This window comes from Chelonoidis abingdonii, chromosome 3, assembly GCF_003597395.2.
Source record: "Chelonoidis abingdonii isolate Lonesome George chromosome 3, CheloAbing_2.0, whole genome shotgun sequence".
In the NCBI taxonomy this organism is placed as follows: domain Eukaryota; kingdom Metazoa; phylum Chordata; order Testudines; family Testudinidae; genus Chelonoidis; species Chelonoidis abingdonii.
Window position 1 is genome coordinate 64,152,519 of NC_133771.1, and position 20,291 is coordinate 64,172,809.

General features: G+C 43.5%; 1 protein-coding gene across 4 annotated transcripts in view; it reads right to left on the bottom strand.

Moving 5' to 3' along the window:
- Window positions 1-20,291, bottom strand: part of PHIP (PHIP subunit of CUL4-Ring ligase complex) — a 341,415-nt gene that overhangs the window by 78,883 nt on the left and 242,241 nt on the right. For all 4 annotated transcript variants that reach the window (XM_032794919.1, XM_032794918.2, XM_032794916.2 and 1 more), the window contains one exon: window positions 1,527-1,761. In XM_032794919.1, coding sequence (XP_032650810.1) covers window positions 1,527-1,761 — 235 coding nt within the window. The remainder of the gene's footprint in view (window positions 1-1,526; window positions 1,762-20,291) is intronic.

The following is a 20,291-nucleotide window of genomic DNA, read 5'->3' on the forward strand; positions in this document are numbered from 1 at the left end:
CGTGCCTCCTGGAGGGCTTCTGGCATGGACGGCGTCCGGACATACCTGTCCCAAAGGGGCCAGGCTACTCCATTCAACTTGAGTCGGAGGCTGGGGGCCCGGTGGGGATTGAGAACTGCCTGACACGGGCCTAGCCTCTGTCCCAGACTTCCCTCAGCGCCGCTGAGAAGAGGGAGTCTTCCTGGTCCTTTTGGCATGCCCCGTGGATGGGGAAAGGTACTGGCTGGTTGATGGCACCAGAGGGTCACCGTGTGCCGACGCTGCGGTGCCAAGTACTGGTTCGGAGCGGAGTGCTGGGGTCGGGGTCAGCATCGACTCCATCAGGATGGCCCGGAGTCTAATGTCCCTTTCTCTTTTGGTCCAAGGCTTAAACGATTTGCAAATCTTGCTCCTTTCGCTGATATGGGTTTCTCCCAAGCAGCGCAAACAGTCTGCATGCGTGTCACTTCTTGGCACACAATGCCTACAAGAGCCACATGACTTAAACCCCGGGGCTTGGGGCATGCGCCAGCCCCGGCTCACTAACTAACTAAACAGCTAACTAACTACAGGTACTAATGTTGAATGAACAAACAATTCTGGGGACGAGCTACAGCAAAGCTGGAGCAGTGCAGTTCCAATGCACCTTCACTGGTGGCAAGAAGGAACGGGGGGTGGGGGTGGGGAGCATGCATCTCCCCTAATACCGTGCCAGGCAGGCACCACTACAAGGGTCGCGGGGGCGCTCCCCTCCACAGGTACTGCTAGAGGAAAAACTTCTGGCACCGGTGCACATGGTGAGCACGCACACCTACTGTGGAATACAGATGAGCAATCACTTGAAGACGAACTGGTTAAAATGTTATCCAAACTAGTTTCCCAAATATATGCAAAGTCAAGGTCTCATCCACAATCATATCATAGATGGTACTTTTCTGCCAAGAAGAAGACTGTGATATAAATACCTAGATAAATCAGCAATAGTAGTGGATTATTCTGATTAATGCAAGGTTGCTGGAGATCAAGGAGACTGCCACCTAATATCGTGCACTCCCTAGAACAAACTCCTGCTGAGATTGATCTTCAACATTTTATATCTGGATCCACACTTAATACTATTTTCTTGCCAGGCTCCTTAAGCCCCTTCCTACAAGGCCTCTATACTCCCAGTTGATAACAACACTGTTTTATCTTCTTGGGCACCATAAAGTGGTCATAAAGTGTCACAGTCACAGCAAAGATTATACTCCTGGTTGTAGGGACACCAACATATTCAAGAAATGAAACACCTCAAATTTAGATCATAATAAAAACAACCATTACAGAAACAATTCGGGCAAAGAAAAAAACATTATGTGGAGACTTTACAATGGCCAATTAACATGTGTGATAATGGATATTTACATAAATAAAATTTAAGACGTGTTCTTAAACTATTAGAAGGTATTTTGGGTTTGCTTAAACTCACGTTCAAATCTACTCATGCCTTTTACTTCCTTTTGTAATACTAGGAATAAATGTCCTATAAGCTATAAAATGTACCCAACCTTTTTTTTTCTCTCTTTGGGTTTCCTTTTCTTTGGTGATGTTGTTGATCCATCTTTATCCTCATTCCCTTTTTTCCTTTCCTTTTTAATTTGCTTCTGTTTCTGTTTTTCAATCCCCTCTTCATCCTCTGAACTGCTCTCTGTTTTCTTGGTTTTAAGTTTAGGAATTTTCTTTGGTGGCTGCAGATTAATTCCTGCATCTGCGGTCCAGTCCGAGTAATCACTGGAATATTCACTAGAGTTGGTGAATGAAGGGATAAAGGAAGGAAGGGAATTAAAAATCAAGCAAAGAGCAAATTGCTTCACAAAGCAAATTCAGAGTAAACCCCTTTATACAATATTAATATAACTCCAGACAAGATTGTTAAGATTTGAGTTAAGGCTCTAACAACAACACTATTAAAAAGCTGTAGTTAAAAAAGGAATATAAACCCATAATATTTTAAGAGACAGTAAATTAGGACTGCAGTTTAAAACATTCTAGGATGTTTGGAAATTCATATTTATGGTTCTGCCAACAATTTTAACTTCGTCCCTTTACTGGTTTTTAGCCTCTTTTACCAGCAGAACTGCCCATAAATTCACAGATTTTGAAGTCATAGTGATCACTGATCATCTAGTTTGACCTGTGGCATATAACCCAGGACAAAGAACCTCACTCAATTTTCACATCAAGCCCAAAACTACAGTATGAGCAAGATCGTATCTTTCAGAAAGATCTGTACTCTTGATTTAAGCACTTCAAGTGATTGATAATCCACCATATCCCTTCGTAAATTATCCCAGTGGTTAATTACTTTCACTGTTAAGAATGTGCACCTTTTTTTAGTCTGAATTGGTCTAGTTTCAGTTTACCACCACTGCATCTCGTTATTTAGTTTTTTGCTAGATTAAAGAGTTTTCTGCTATTCAAAGTCTACTGAAAGCCAGAGTGTGGCTGGTGTTTGCTGACAGGCTGCTGGGGCTGTGGCTATACACAGACACTCAGGATGTGATCTGCATGCTGTTTGTGAGCAGCCCAGAAGGGAGCTACAGCACCAAAGCATTGTGAGGCACTTCAGGTTGCAGGCCAAAGGTGACACAGCCCCTCACTGGTCTGGACTGCACCCTGGAATGTCATAATCTTACACTCAGCTGTGTCACAATGCACGTGGTTCAAATGAGCCAATCAATGCAGGTTGGTCTGTATAACTGATATAGTCCCATCGTTATTTCCCACCCCATCAATTTGTTTGTCATTTGAAAATTTTACCAGTAGCAGATTTTATTTTTTCTTTCAGATCACTGAAAAAAGTGATAGCACTGGGGCAAAAATAATACCCTGTGGACCCCACCAGACATACCCAAACTGGATGACTTCCCCCATTTAAAATTACTTTTTATAACCTAGAAGTTAATCAGCTTTTTAAAACTCATGTAATATGTGCTGTGTCAATTTTGTACACATGAACTTCTCCCTTCTGTGTATGTGAATTACGCAACTTGCTATTTTATTAAATTACATAACATGAACCTATCCTCCTGGCATGTATCAGGTACAGCAATATATGATAGGTATTTACTTGTAACCAGAGTTTTTAAAGATGACTCTATATATTCAGAGATTCCAAGGCCAGAAGGGACCAACTGCGATCATCTAATCTGACATAAGCCATAGAACTTCCCCAAAAGAATATCTGAAGCATATATTTTAGAAAAACCCTCCAATCTTCAAAAATAAGAATTGCCATGCTAGGTCAGACCGATGGTCCATCTAGCACAGTATCCTGTCTTCAACAGTGGCCAATACCACAGCTTTGGGGAGCATACAGAACAGAGCAGTTCGGAGTGATTCATCCCATCTTCCTCTCCCACCTTCTGGCAGTCAGAGGTTTAGGTTCATCCCAAGAATGGGGTTGAATCCCTGACCATCTTGGCTAATAGCCATAGATGGACCTGTCCTCCATGAACTTACCCCATTCTTTTTTGAACCCAGTTATACTTTTGGCCATCACAACATCCCAGGGCAACAAATTCCACTGGTTAATTGTGCATGGTGTGAAAGAATAAACTGCCTCTTTGCGTGCTGTCTATTAATTTCACAAGGTGACCTCTAGTTTTTGTATTACGGGAAAGGGTAAATAAAACTTCTCTATTCACTTTTTCCACTCAAACTGAACAGCCCTAATCTTTTTAGTCTCTCCTCATGTAGAAGCCATTCCATACTCTTGCACATCTTTGTTGCCTTTCTCTAAACTTTCCCAGTCCCAGTATATTATTTTTTTACACAGGATGACCAAAACTGGACACAGTATTCAAGGTATTCATGCACCATGGATTTATTAAGTGGCATAATGATATTTTCACCCGTTTCTATCTCTTTCTAATACTTCCTAACACACTTGTGTGATCGTTGCAGCACATTAAGCTGAAGTTTTCAGAGAGCTATCCATGATAACAACTAGATCTCTTTCCTGAGTGGCAAAAAGCTAATTTCGAACCTATCATTATACATGGGTAGTTGGGATTATTTTTTTCAAATGCGCATTACTCTGCATGTATCAATGCTGAATTTCATCTGCCATTTTGTTGCCTACCCACCCAGTTTTGTGAGTTCTCTCTGTAGTTCTTCATAGTCAGATTTGGACTTAACTATCTTGAAAAACTGTGTATCACCTGAAAACTATGCCACTTCACTGTAAACTCCCTTTTCCAGATCCTTAATGAATATGCTGAACAGCACAGGTCCCAGTACGGATCCTTGGGGGAGACTACTGCTCACCTCTCTCCACTGTCAACAATAGCCGTTTATGGGGGAGGGATAGCTCAGTGGTTTGAGCATTGACCTACTAAACCCAGGGTTGTGAGCTTAATCCTTGAGAGATCCACTTACGGATCTCGGGCAAAATCAGTACTTGGTCCTGCTAGTGAAGGCAGGGAGCTGGACTTGATGACCTTTCAAGGTCCCTTCCAGTTCTATGAGATAGGTATATCTCCATATATTATTATTATTCCTGCCCTTTGTTTCCTATCTCTTAACCAGTTACTGAACACCGAGAGAACCTTTCCTTCTAATCCCATGAATACTTAGTTTTCTTAAGAGCCTTTGATGAGGGACCTTATCAAGCCAAGAACACTGAACTGGCTGGATCACCCTTACCCACACGCTTGTTGACACCCTCAAAGAATTTTAATACATTCGCAAGGAATAACTTCCCTTTACAAAACCTGTTTTGCTTTGTGTAGTGTGGAAGTGGGTTGAGGGCATAGAAATGTACAAGGCTGGCTTTGTTTCTGTGTGCTGGATATTTCTCCGTGTGGTTAAGCAGTACGGAAGAACAGGGTATTGCTGCACACCAAGATTTCATGGGAATCCTCCAGAGATCTCTAGGAAAATTTCCTGGAGGTACTCGGCAACTCTCTGCCAAAAGTTCCTTGGCAGAGCTGCTTTGTTCCTTCCCCCATTGAAGGAAACTTTTCCATGCCATTCCGCAATCACCTGAGCAGGGACCAAAGTGGCATACAGGTGAGAAACATAGGGACTGGGTTGGAAGCTGCAAGCATGGAGTAGATGCACCCTTGATTCGTTGTTTCCTCTCAGGAATGAGGTATCTGCTACGATGACAATATTCTAAATTTTCCTGCCCTTTTCCACAGGCAGGGGTGCCTGTGGAAGGAGCAGGAAAATTTAGAATAATGTCCCTAGTTAACTGCACCATGGCCCTTTCATATTGCTTTTCTACCCATGTAGAATGCCCCCTGCCCTGGAGTAAACTCACCATGCTTGAGTGTTCGCTAGCATGTGTGTTTGTCAAGCGTCAGTGAGAAAGTGATTGGTATGTTACTAAAGATGTATTTTAATGGACTGTTTCAATGCTGTGTGTGTACTTAATCATGCTTCTGTGTTTTGTTCCTTGTATTTCTGTAGATGTGGCCTTCAGAGACACCATCTGCACACCATCAGAGCACCTCCACCACATAAGAAAGCACCCAATATGGAGCAAGGAAGACATGTTCTGGGAGCTGCTGCAATAATCAGATGCAGAAAAGAGAGAGTACATGCAGTGGAGGGAAATCGAAAGGCAGGACACAAAAGAAAATGAGATTTTTGTTAAGGACGCTACTGAAGATAATTAAAGTTATGGAGGCACAAACTCAGATGCTGAAGTCCCTCATAACACTCCAGACGGAGCAGATGCATGTTTGCCCATGCCTTCAGCATTCACAACTCTCTCATGCCCTGCCCAAACTCTACCCGCACATTACTTTCCACTTTCTACAAAAACGAGGAGTCCGGTGGCACCTTAAAGACTAACAGATTTATTTGGGCAAAAGCTTTCATGGGTAAAAACCCCCACTTCTTCAGATGCAAGGAGTGAAAATGACAGATACAAGCATAAATATACTAGCACATGAAGAGAAGGGAATTCCTTACAAGTAACAAACCAGTGTTGACAAGGCCAATTCAGTCAGGGTGGATGTGGTCCACTCCCAATAACTGATGAAGAGGTGTCAATACTAAGAGAGGGAAAATTAGTTTTGTAGTGAGCCAGCCACTCCTAGTCCCTATTCAAGCCCAAATTAATGGTGTTAAGCTTGCAAATGAATTGTAGCTCTGCAGTTTCTGTTTGAAGTCTATTTTTGATGTATTTTTGGTTGCAGGATGGCTACTTTTAAATCTCAGAGTAGCAGCCGTGTTAGTCTGTTTCCACAAAAAGAACAGGAGTACTTGTGGCACCTTAGAGACTAACAAATTTATTTCAGCATAAGCTTTCGTGAGCTACAGCTCACTTCTTCGAATGCAAAGAATGCAACACACAGACAGGAGATATTTATACATACAGAGAACATGAAAAGGTCATCTTAATTATCACTTCAAAAGGTTTTTTTTCTCCTGCTGATGACAGCTCATCTCAATTGACTAGACTCTTCCTGTTGGTATGTATACTTCAACCTTTTCATGTTCTCTGTATGTATAAATATTTCCTGTCTGTGTGTTCCATTCTATGCATCCGAAGAAGTGAGCTGTAGCTCACAAAAGCTCATGCTGAAATAAATCTGTTAGTCTCTAAGGTGCCACAAGTACTCCTGTTCTTTTTACTTTTAAATCTGTTATTGACTGTCCATTTCTCCTACTGGCTTTTGTATGTTACCATTCCTGATATCTGATTTGTGTCCGTTTATTCTTTTATGTAGAGACTGTCCAGTCTGGCCAATGTACATAGTAGAGAGGCATTGTTGGCACATGATGGCATATATCACATTAGTAGATGTGCAGGTGAATAAGCCCCTGACGGTGTGGCTCATGTGGCTGGGTCCTCTGATGGTGTCGCTAGAGTAGATATGGGGACAGAGTAGGCAACAGGGTTTGTTACAGGGATTGGTTCCTGTGTTAGTGTTTCTGTGGTGTGCAGTTGCGGGTGAGTATTTGTTTCAGGTTAGGGGGCTGTCCGTAAGCTGAGGACTGGGCTGCCTCCCAAGGTCTGTGAGAGTGAGGGACTGTTTTCCAGGATAGGTTGTAGATCGGGGTGTGTGTGTGTGCGCATGTGTGCGTGCGCGCAGAAGCAGTTTAATCATTTGCTTATATGGAGTCCTAGGCCACAAAAATCACAAAATTTGATTTCCTTAAGCATTGCAGTCCCGAGCTTAGCAATAAACATAACTGGTTCTCAATTTCAAAGTATTCCCTCAAAGCCTCCCTGATTCAAACTGCCTCCTGTTATGTCCCCTTAATAACCCTAGTATCTGGCTGCTCAAAATCAGTGTCCCAGCAGCTTGCCTCAGCAATCCACCCCTGAGCAAACTTTTCAGCCTTACCTTCACAAATATTGTGCAACATACAACACAGAGCTATGACCATGGGAATATTATCCTAACTGAGGTTTAACCTGCCATAAAGGCATCACCAGTGTGCCTTTAAATTACTAAATACACATTCCACGGTCATCCTGCACCTACTTTGCCTATTGTTGAACCACTCTTTACTGCTATCCAGTTTCCCATGTAAGGCTTTCATGACCCATGGTATTAAGGAATATGCTAGGTCTCCCAGGATCACTATGGGTATTTCAACATCCCCCACTTTAATCTTCTGGTCTGGAAAGGAAGTCCCCACTTGCAGCTTTCTGTACAGGCTGGTGTTCCTGAAAATATGAGATATGAGTCAAGAGTGTGCCCTTGTTGCCAAGAAGGCTAATGGCATATTGGGTTGCATTAGTAGAAGCATTGCCAGCAGACTGAGGGAAATGATTATTCCCCTCTATTCGTCACTGGTGAGGCCACATTTAGAGTATTGCGTCCAACTACAGAAAGGCCCCCAACTACAGAAGGGATGTGGACATATCGGAGAGAGTCCAGCGGAGGGCAGCAAAAATGATTAGGGGTCTGGGGCACATGACCCATGAGGAGAGGCTGAGGGAATGGGGTTATTTAGTCTGCAGAAGAGAAGAGTGAGGGAGGATTTGATACCCACCTTCAGCTACCTGAAGGGGGGTTCCAAAGAGGATGGAGGGCTCGCCTGTTTTCAGCGGTGGCAGATGACAGAACAAGGAGCAATGGTTTCAAGTTGCAGTGGGGGTGGTCTAGGTTGGATATTAGGAAACACTTTTTCACTAGGAGGGTGGTGAAGCACTGGAATGGGTTACCTGGGGAAGGGGTGGAATCTCCATCCTTAGAGGTTTTTAAGGCCCAGCTTGGCAAAGCCCTAGCTGGGATGATTTAGTTTGGGGTTGGTCCTGCTTTGAGCAGGGGGTTGGACTAGATGACCTCCTGAGTTCTCTTCCAACCCTAATCTTCTATGATTCTATTATTCGTGCATCATGCATCTTTCCAGACCACTCCACATTTATCCCAGTGAAATGCCTATGGCGATCCACAAGCATCTGCAGCACCATGGAAAAGTACCACTTCCTATTGCAAGGTGGTCCGGTTCCAAAATTGGAATATGCATGTTATTTATCACCCCTCCACAGTTAGGGAAACCCATTTCTTCAAAGCCATCCACTATTTCATACACATTGCCAAGAGTCACAGTCCTACACAGCAGGATGCAATTAATGGTCCTGCATACTTGCGTTAATGCAACCCCTATGGTTGACTTCCCAACTCCAAACTGATTTGCAACTGACTGGTAGCAGTCTGGAGTCACCATACAGCGATCACCATGTGCTTCTCTGCCAAGAGGGCAGCTCTTATTTGGGTGTGCCACAGGGCTCAGGTGAGCTCCGCATGCAGTTCCAGGAAGGTTGCTTTCCTCATCTGAAAATTCTGTAGTCACTGCTCATCATTCCAGACCTGCAAGGGACTATGATCCCACTACTCAGTGCTAGTTTCCCAAACCCAAAAGCAATGGTTCACCGTGTTCAGCTGTTCCTTGAATGCCAAAAGTAAGCTAATATTGCTCCTATCCATGTCAGACAGCATGTCAGGCAACTCTGTATCCTGCTGAATTAGGAATTTCATGATTACCTGCACTGCCATTCGTGATATGTTACTGACAGCTAGAAAAGCACTGGAGAGCAGTGCGGGATCCATCCTTTCATACCCAGATGGCGGGGTGAAAAGCAAACAAGGGCTGTTCAAAAATGTCGTGAACCGAAGATGGAAGCACATGGAATGCTCAGATGGAAAGCAATGCATCATGGCAGATTGAGCCAGGACCCATAATGTGCTGCGATTCAATCTGCCTTCCCAAAAAATCTAGCAACAGAAGGTGGCGACCTGAATTTTGGGACAGCTACCCACAGCGCACTGCTCTCACTGTCAGTGCTAGTGCCCCAAAGGTGGATGCGCTCTGCCAACAAAGAGTGTAGTGTGAACATGCTAACAAAACTCTGCAGTGTAGACAAGGCCTAAGGCAAGCGCACACACCTTCCTTTGTGCAGGACACACTTTTGATTTCTGCCTGGGCAGGGCTGCGATGTTTGGAACATGTTTTAATAACATCATAGAGGGGAATCTTATAACTTCACATACAATGTTGCCACACGTTTTACCAGGACAATACTGACTTGCAAATTATGAGTTTTGAAATGATACCTTACAAGCATACTTTGTACAAAATATATTATAATAGGGTGTAGGCTGTGAACATAGGGGTGTATTCCATCACAGACAGTACTTTAAATTTGTCATTCACTTTAAAAATTATCAGTGATGAAGAATTTACTACAATGACCCTTAATGAATTGTTCCACTGGTTAATTGTGCTCACTGTTAAAAATTTACCCCATTTCCAGTCTGAATTTGACTAGCTGACTATCAGACATTGGATCATGTTATACCCCACTACTACTACTAGACAGAAGAGTCCATTATTAAATATTTGTTTCCCACGTAGGCACTTACATATTGAAATCAATGCAGCCCTTAACTTTCTTTGTAAAAATAAATAGATTGAACTCCTTTAGTCTATAAGGTAGGTGTCTACTCCTTTAATCATTTTCATGACTCCTCTCTGAACCCTCTCCGATTTATCAACTTCTTTTTTAAATTGTGAACACCAGAACTGAATGCAGTATTCCAGCAGCAGTTGCACCAGTGTCGAATGCAGGGGCAAAATAATCTCTCTACTACTTGACATTCCTCCGTTTATGCATCTAAGGATCACATCAGCCTTTTTGGCCACAGCATCATATCGGGAGCTCATGTTCATCAATTTATCTACCTCTCCTTCCTAAATCTTTTTCTAGAGTTACTGCTTCCCAGGATAGAATCCCCCATCCTGTACAGCCCACATTCTTTATTTCTAGATATGTACATTTAGCCATATTAGAAAGTATATTTTTTGCTTGCACTCAGCTTGCCAATTGATCCGGATCACTTTCTATTAATGACTTGTCCTCTTCATTGTTTACCACTCTCTCAATTTTTTGTTATCTGCAAACTTTATCAATGATTATTTTATGTTTTATTCCAAGTCATTCATTAAAATGTTAAATAGAGTAGGGCCAACAACCAGTCTTTGCAGGACCCCTCTAAAACACACCTGGCTCAATGATGATTCCACGTTTACAATTACATTTTAAGAACTATCGATAAGCCAGTTTTTAGTCTATTTAATTTGTGCCACATTAATTTTATATCATTCTAGTTTCTTTAATCAAAATGTCACATAGTACCAAGTATATTATATCAACACTATTACCTTCATCAACCAAGCTTGAAATCTAATTTTAAAAAAGTTTGTTTGCCAGGATCTATTTTCCATAAATTCATATTGATTTGCATTAATCATATCATCTTCCTTTAATTCCTTATTATTCCATATCAGCCACTCCATTACCATGCCTACGATCCATGACATACTGACAGGCCTATAATTACCTGGGTCATCCCACTGACCCTTTTTAAAAACTGGCACATTTGCTTTTTTTCAGTCTTCTGGAATTTCCCTAGTGCTCCAAGACTTATTGAAAATTAACATTAACAGTCCAGTGAGCTCTTCAGCAAGCTCTTTTAAAACTGTTGGATGCAAGCTCTCTCAATCTGCTGATTTAAAAATCTCTGACTTCAGTAGCTGCTGTTTAACTTTGTTCTGAGAGACTTGTGGGATGGAAAAAGTTATCATATGAAGAAACTACATCATCTGTTTTTCCCCAAATGCAGAGTAGAAATATTTATTGAACGCTTTTGCTTTTTCTGCATTATCTTTGATAATTCTACCATTTCTATCTAGTAATAAACCAATACCATTGTCAGGATTCATTTTGTTTCTAAGACATTTATGCTCCTCCTTATTGCTGGATAGTTTTCTCTTTGTCTCTCTTTATTTCCCCTACCAATTTTCCACAATTCCTAGCTTCTGATTTATATTCATAACTACCAACTTCCTCTTTCTTCCATTTGTTTTTATATTATATATATATATATATATATATCTTATAGCTGCTTCCACTTCCCCTCTAAATCAAGTCAGTTTTTTAACCAATATGGCCTTCCTTGATTGTGGCTTTTGGGGGCATCTAATGAAGCATTCTTTAACAATTGTCAATTATCACTTACATTTTTCTGGTTACATTCTTCCTCCTGATTTGGTTCATAATCGTCTTCAGCTTTGTGAAACTGGCCCCATTAAAACACCAAGTATATATATTACTGGTCTGGATTTTATTTAGTTTGCACACTATAAATATAACCAAGTTGTGATCACTTGTACCCAAGTGATCATTAATTTATTGTTTTGTGGTCAATTCCTCTTATCTGTCAAGATAAATTCTAACATAGAATTTCCTTGTGTCTGCTGCAACACTTTTTGAATTAGGATATTGTCAAATGTAATATTTAGAAATTCCAAGGTTATTTTAGTATTGGCAGTATGAGACCTCCAGCACATGCCACTCAAATTGAAGCTCCCCATTATCATGCAATTTCCCCTCCTATGCAATGCACGTGCCCTATAGGTGCTCCACTGTAGATGTATCTGTGCTCTTGCACCTCTAATGGCAGATTTTAGTTAGCAGTGTCCATTCAGCCCACACATGTGCCTTCCCTCCCTTGGGGTCTGCCTCGAGACTATCTAGCACTGCATGGGCAAACCCCACTCAGTTTATTCTCTACCGCAGAGCCACTTATGGAGAACTCCAAAGTAGAGTAGAGAAAGGTGGTTTGTGGAGCATCCACAGGGACACACATCTCAAAGAACCAATGTGAGTGACTTGGAATCCTTTCCATTTTTTGTAGGTAAGTACATTGAGTGGTTGACTTCTGGCTGTGAAGCAACCTGTCTTTCACCTCGTCAGAGCATTCTATCTTTATGTCTTGGAATCAAGAAGGAGCCAAGTCTGGAGGTGGAGGACCTGCAAGTTGGAATGAAGGATCAGCCCATCGCTTTGAGAGAAGCTGGGGAATGGGCCTGAGAGGAACCAGAGAACATATTGCCATCTGTGTCAGATAAGGGAACCAGACTTGTTTTGGCCAGGAGGGAACACTCAGAATAACTTGCTTTGTCTCATCAAATTTTCAACAGGACCTTGCATAGAAAAGGAAATGGGGGAAAGACATACAAGAGGTCCCTGTCCCATGGGAGGATGAGGGTGTTTCCCAGTGAATGTTTCCCCTGGTCGACCCTAAAGCAGTAACGACAGAAGATGGTTACTCACCTTTGTAACTGTTGTTCTTAGAGATGTGTTGCTCGTTTTCATTCCAATTAGGTGCGCGCGCACCACGTGCACATTCTTCGGAAGATTTTTACCCTAGCTACACTCGGCGGGTCAGCTGAGGCGCCCCCTGGAGTGGCGCTGTTATAGACCGGATATATGCCCCTGCCGACTCAGCGCCCCCTCAGTTCCTTCTTGCTGGCTACTCCGATAGAGGGGAAGGAGGGTGGGTTTGGAATGGATATGAGCAACATATCTCGAAGAACAACAGTTACAAAGGTGAGTAATCATCTTTTCTTCTTTGAGTGCTTGCACATATCGATTCCAATTAGGTGACTCTCAAGTCTTACCTAGGTGGTGGGGTCGGAGTGAGATGTCGCGGAGTGAAGGACCGCTGAACCAAATGCTGCATCCTCTCTAGACTGCTGCACTAATGCACAGTGGGAAGCGAGGGTGTGCACGGATGACCAAGTCGCTGCCCTGCAGATCTCCTGGATGTGTACATGGGCTGGAAAGGCGTCGGACGAAGCTTGAGCCTGAGTGGAATGGGCGGTGAGATGGCTAGTTGAAACGTGAGCCAAGTCATAACATGCATGGATGCATGACGTGACCCAAGTTGAAATTCGCTGCGAGGAGACCGGTAGGCCCTTCATCCAGTCTGCCACCGCTACGAAAAGCTGGGGCGTCTTTCTAAAAGGCTTTGTTCACTCGATGTAAAAGGCGAGAGCTCTATAAACATCTAGAGAATGCAGCTGTTGCTCTCGTCACGATGCGTGCAGCTTTGGAAAGAAGACCATGAGGAAAATGTCTTGGTTGATATGGAAGGCAGACAGCACCTTAGGGAGGAAGGAAGGGTGTGGTCGCAGCTGTACCTTATCCTTATGGAACACCGTATACGGAGGGTCCGCCATGAGGGCCCTAAGTTGCGACACACACCTTGCTGATGTAATAGCGATGAGGAAAGCTGTCTTCCAAGAAAGGTACAGAAATGACCACATGGCCATCGGCTCAAAGGAGGCACTCATGAGCCTGGATAGGACCAGACTGAGGTCCCACATAGGGGCCAGATGACAAACCTGCGGGTACAAACGCTCCAAACCCTTGAGGAACCTGCTGACCATAGGATTAGAGAAGACTGAGAGCCCATTCTCACCTGGATGGAAGTCTGAAATCACTGCCAGGTGTACCTTGATAGATGAGACCGCTAGGCCGTGCTGCTTCAGGGACCAGAAATACTCCAGGATGGTAGGAACTGGTACCTTCAGGGGGACAGCATCATTCTGGATATACCAGTAGGAAAAACGCTTGCATTTGGCCAAAAATGTAGGTCCAGTGGAGGGCTTTCTGCTACCCAAGTAAGAGTACTCGCTGAACTGAACTGGAGCAACGCAGCTCAGATTGAGTTAACCATGCAGCATCCATGCTGTGAGATGGAGGGACTGTAGGTCTGGAGCAATCAGGATTAAGTGGGCCTTGTCCCTGCGTAGCTTGAGAAGGACCTTGTGGAGCAGTGAGATCAGAGGAAAGGCATAGAACAGGTGGTCTTTCCCAGTTATCAGGAATGCGTCTGACAGTGAGCTCAGACAGCGTCCCTGGAAGAAGCAGAACACCTGGCACTTCCAATTCTCGTGAGAGGCGAAGCGGTCTATGTGGGGAAACCCCACTTTCGGAAAACAGAATGGATAACGTCCAGGCGAATCGACACTCGTGAGCTAGGAAGGACCTGCTGAGGTGATCTGCCAAAGTGTTCTGGGCTCCTGGGAGAAATGATGCCACCAGATCGATTGAGTGGGCTATGTAAAATTCCCAAAGATGTATGGCTTCCTGACAAAGGAGGGAGGAGCACGCCCCACTTTGCTTGTTGATGTAAAACATGGCCTTTGTGTTGTCTGTGAAGACTGTGACACAACGGCCCTGTAGGTGTTCGCAGAATACTTGACACTGGAGGCGTACTGCTCTCAGTTCTCTTATGTTGAGGTGTAGGGTTACTTCCTGTGTGGACCAATGACATTGTGTGCAAAATCCCGCAAGGGGAGTGCCCCAGCTCAGAGATGATGCATCCGTGGTCAGGGCTAGCGATGGCTGTGGGGCATGGAATGGCATCCCCCCGCATACCAGGTTGGGGTTCAGACACCAATCCAGAGAGGCTAAGACCTCTGTCGGCAAAGTGAGAATTGTGTCCAAGCTGTCTTGGCCAGGACGGTACACTGAGGAGAGCCAGGTTTGAAGTGGACGGAGTATGCATACCCAGTGAGCCCATGACGGTGCTGTGGATAGGCCAAAGGGAAGGACAGTAAATTGGAAATGCTGCTGGCTGACCACAAAGCAAAGGAATCGCCTGTGTGGTGGGTAAATCGCTATGTGGAAGTATACGTCATTCGTATCGAGGGCAGCGTACCAGTCTCCAAGATCCAGGGAAGGGATAATGGTTCCCAGGGATACCATGCAGAACTTCAACTTTACCATGAATTTGTTGAGCCTGCGCAGGTCCAGGATGGGCCACAGACCCCCCTTTTGCCTTGAGAATTAGGAAGTAATGGGAGTAAAACCCCCTGACCCTCGAGTCCTTTGGGACCTCTTCTATTGCTCCGATGGCCAGGAGCACCTGTACCTCCTGTAAGAGGATTTGCTCATGAGAGGGGTCCCTGAAGAGGGACAGGGAGGGAAGGTGGGTGAGGGAAAACAAACTGACGATGGTATCCAGTATCCACCGTGAATAGGATCAATGATCTGAGGTTACACGGGACCACACAGGGAGGAAATAGGAGAGAGGGGCCAGGTCTACACTACGAGATTAAATCGATTTTAGATACGCAATTTCAGCTACGAGAATAGCGTAGCTGAAATCGAATATCTAAAATCCATTTACTCATCCGTCTTCACCGCACGGGATCGATCCGCGCGACTCGCTGTGTCGAATCCGGAAGTCCGGTCGTCTAGCTGGAGTTCCGGAATCGATCTAAGCACGCTCTGGGATCGAGATATCGCGTCCAGACCAGACGCGATATTTCGATCCCCGAGCAATCGATTTTAACACGCTGATCCAGCGCGTAGTCTAGACGTGACCAGAGTTGCAGAAATGCAGGAAAAGATCCAGCAAGGAAACTGGTGCTCCATCCTCAAGCGCACCTTCAAAAGTTTTATTTGGACCCCGCCGGTGGCTTTGTGGGGCCCTGATTCTGGCCTCCTTGAAGACCAGATTGTCTCTTGTGGTTACCACTACCACGTCTTCTAGTGAAGTGTTGCTGCAGCTGAGGGTTAGGGTAGGTGCGCTGAGGCTGAGGCTGGAGAGGTCTGTGCTGAGTCACCAGAGTATGCATACCCAGTGAGCCCATGACGGCCCGGTTGTCCTTCAGGCTCTGAAGCCTGGGGTCCATTTTATCAGAGAACAGCCCTTGGCCATCGAAAGGCAAATCCTGGATAGTCTGTTGCAGTTCTGGCAGAAGGCCGGACACCTGCAGCCGTGAGATGCAGCGCATGGCCATGCCCGAGGCTAGAGTTCTGGCCACCAAGTCAGCCGCATCTAAAAATGCCTGCAGGGATGTCCTTGCCACTTTCTTGCCTTCCTCAAGCAAAGCCGCAAACTCTTGCCTGGACTCCTGGGAGACCAACTCTTTGAATTGCCCCATCGAGGTCCAGGTATTATAGGTATAACGGCTCAAGAGAACTTGCTGGTTAGCTACCCTGAGCAGTAGGCCACCAGCTGAATAAATCTTGCGCCCGAATAAGTCCAGGCGCCTGGCCTCCCTGGATTTGGGAGCGGGCGCTTGCTGGCCATGTTGCTCCCTCTCATTCACCGACTGCACCACCAGAGAGCAAGGGTGAGGAGGAACATAGAGATATTCGTAGCCCTTAGATGGCACCATATATTTCCTCTCCACCCCTCTGGCCATGGGAGGAATAGATGCTGGGGACTGCCAGATTGTATCAGCATTGGTCTGGATGGTCCTAATGAAAGGCAGGGCGACATGCGTCTTTTCAAGGCATGCAACCTCCAAATGTCATTGGCGTGATTGTTTTCAGGCCAGTATGTAGTGTTCTTCTTGTGTTGACTGTGACCTGCTGTAGTTAAAATGTTTTTCATAGGGAGGAGCGAAGGAAGGAAAAGAGATTTGAAGCATTAAGGTGATGGGACAGTTATAGTGATGTGGAAGCCTTAATTGAATATTTACACACTTTGACAAACTTTTTGAACTACAAGTTTAAGTTCTTGACATATAAACTTCCTTGTCTAAGAAATTAAAACACTAATATTAATTTAAAAGCAATGGGTATCTATTTCTAACTCTACCTCCAGCTTATTTTTTTTTATTTTACCCCACTAGCTCTATGTGTTTTATTTCAATGTTTTCCTAACACCATTTTAAGTATTCATTTTTTTAAAAAAGGTTTTGGAATCATAATAAAGAAGTCTTATTCCCCACATACGCATGTGGAAGACAGACAGCATATAAATTGATTCCTCTGAATTAGGATGAATTATAAACGGATCCCCCCCAAATATAAAACCGATAAATGAAGATTCCCTGAAGCACCCAAAAGCTCAGTAGGGACCAGTAGCTGCTCCTCCATGAAATGGTGTCACTGGACACAGTGGAACTACAGTTGTGGTCATAGTGCGACTCAGCAGCTTAGGAAGGATTCCATTACCTCAACTCCTATTGAACTCCTTAGAACACAGCTGGGCTACTTGGCTGTGCTCAAGGAGGTCTGATTTGTCCCTAAATGCCAAAATGAATGCATATAACAACATTCTGAAGTCTTCCTTTGAGAGTAACGGGTTTGCAGTTCACAGAAGCATATAATTATCCAAAATAGAGGTAAAAAACACATGAATCAGTAATGCTACAAACAACAAGCACAAGATTTAAGTAGACCTACCATTTACTCCTAGTAGTCGGAACAGTGTTTAGGCAGTTGGTAAACAGTGATCACATACCTATCATTGATAATTTGTGCTCTCCCATCTTTGTTGTCTTATACTGAAGCTGTAAGCTCTGTGAGGTAAGAGGTGCCTTTTTGTGTTGTGTGTGTTTCTAGTACCAAGTATTATGGGGCTCCAAACTTTGATTGGGGCCTCTAGGTAATGCTATAATACAATCAACAACTGGAGTAGATGCTACAGCCATCATCATTATTCTCCAATATAGATCCTTGCCAATTACTTGTTGAAAATTTAATTTATTTCATCTAACATAATGTGGCAGCAGTATTTTCAAACTCAAGCATATTATTTAACAATGATCTCTCCCATTCCCCTCCTAAATATACCCAGACTATCTTAAAGCAAACAAAGTATCTCTTGGTATTACCTTTCCACATCAATTTAGATTGCATTTCTATTTCCTTCACAACTGATGTTAAATTCACTGTCTAGTTTCCAGGTGCGATTCCTCCTTTTGTTTTAAACAGTGGAAGAGTTTTGTTTTGTCCCCTTTCTTTCCAGAAAATCTCCCTTCAATCTAGTAAACTTTTTGAAATAGCTTGGTTGGGTAGAATTTTTTATTTTCTTATTTCAACTTTATTTAATAGTAATTTTGAGTATCAGCAACCAAATCCTACATTATTAAGCAAACAGTTAAAACTGAATACATTTCCTTAGCACAGTTGTTCTCAGCCTTTTCTGACTGAAGTCCCTTTGTGATGAACTGGCAGATGCATATTTTGTCCATCTTCCAACACGGCTGACACCATATAAATTGTGTGCAGCGTAGCTATAGCCATGTCAGTCCCAGGATATCAGAGAGACAAGGTGGGTGAGGTAGTATCTTTTATTAGATGTCACTTCCTTATATATCACCATCCTTCACAATGACGGCATAGCTGCCTGCCTAAAATATTTACGAGACAATGGACAACCCTCAGTTATCTACCTCAAACGCACTGTCAAACTCATCCATTCCATCCTCACCCATAACAATTTTACATTCAACAACAAATACTTAGTCCAAATCATAGGAATAGCCCTGGGTGCTAGGATGGCTCTCCAATATGCCAATCTCTTTTTAAACCACCTTAAAGAATTTCTGGACAAATGCACCATGAAACCAATGATATACTGAGAAACATCAATGATATTTTCATCCTCTGTACAGATAGCTTAAACTCTCTCACAGATTTCCAACGCAACTTCAACAACCATTACCTGTCCATTTAACTCTCTCTGGAAAACATAAACAAACACACACACACCAACTTCCTGAACATCACAATCAGCTTCAACAATGGATGCCTAGAGCAACTATATATAAAAAACACACAGATCACTACCCCTACCTTCACAGATCCAGTAATCACCCCAAGAAATCAGTTATCTATAGCCAGGCAATCAGATACCACAGAATATGCTCTGAGAAGAAAGTCTGGGATGTACACCTTAATATACTTAAAATCGCCTTCACCAAATAAGGACACTTCACCAGAGAAGTAGATCACACCATGCAACAGGCCAACCGAAAACCCTAAGAGAACCTGCTTCAATACAGATATAAAACCCCCTCTGACCGCACATCCTAGTTGTTACCTACCTACCACTCCACACAGGAACCCATACTCAGTGGGGAACCCAACTTGAAAGAAATCTTTCCTGAACAACATTTCTGGCCTTCAAATAACCCCCCAACCTCTCCAAGCTCATCATCAGAAACAAGCTCCCCAATGACACACCAACTGAACAACAGATGCACTGCCAGAACAACAGATGCAAAATCTGCAGACATATCTCCACTGCTACACTGATCAATACCCCACACAACACACTTTTCAAAATCTATGGATCCTACACGACTATCACAACATATGGTGTACCTCATCCAGTGCATTACATGTCCCAACAACAACTATGTAGGTGAAACCAGGCAATCACTACACTCTCAAATGAATTCACAGAGGAAAATGATAAAAGACAAAAACACCACATCACCTGTGGGTGAACACTTTTCACAAATCAATCATTCTATGGCTGACCTATCAGTCCTCATCATCAAAGGAAACCTGCAGAACACTTTCAAAATACGAGCTTGGGAGCTTAAATTCATTACTTTGCTAAACACTAAAAATCATGGACTGAATACAGACACTGGATGTGTGGCTTATTACAACACTCAGGCTTAACCTACCTTTTCTGTCCAATGACTGCAGAGGTGTTAACGGACTATTACCTTGAACTGTCCTTTACAATATGTGCTAACTACTGTACACATACTAAACAATCTGTTCCACCTTGGATTTTGCTATCATGCTGGGAGTACATTTCCTAGCCCTGAAGAAGTGCTCTGTGCAAGTCAAAAGCTTGTCTCTCTCACTAACAGAAGTTGGTCCAATAAAAGATATTAACTCACTCACCTTTTCTCTCATATAAATTGGTAGTTATATTTTCTCATTATCCATTTCAGTCTTTTCTCTTTCTTCTCTTGTTTTTTCTCCTATTTGTTTTTTGGCTTAAACTCTGTTTTGCTTTCTTGGTCCATCTCCCCTGACAACTCCTTCCTCTTCATTTCCCTAACTACCTGAAAGCTGCCTGCCCTGGAGCAGTGTCCATTTCTAGTTTCATAGGACTAAGTTGCATGGGTGTGTGTGTGTGTGTTTCTCACCCCTATGGGTGGTATGTGTCTTCCTCAACCTCGGGTCCTCTACCAGAGGCCTGGGAGTTTGAGGGTTCTGCGCAGTATCTTAGCTGTTCCTAGCACTG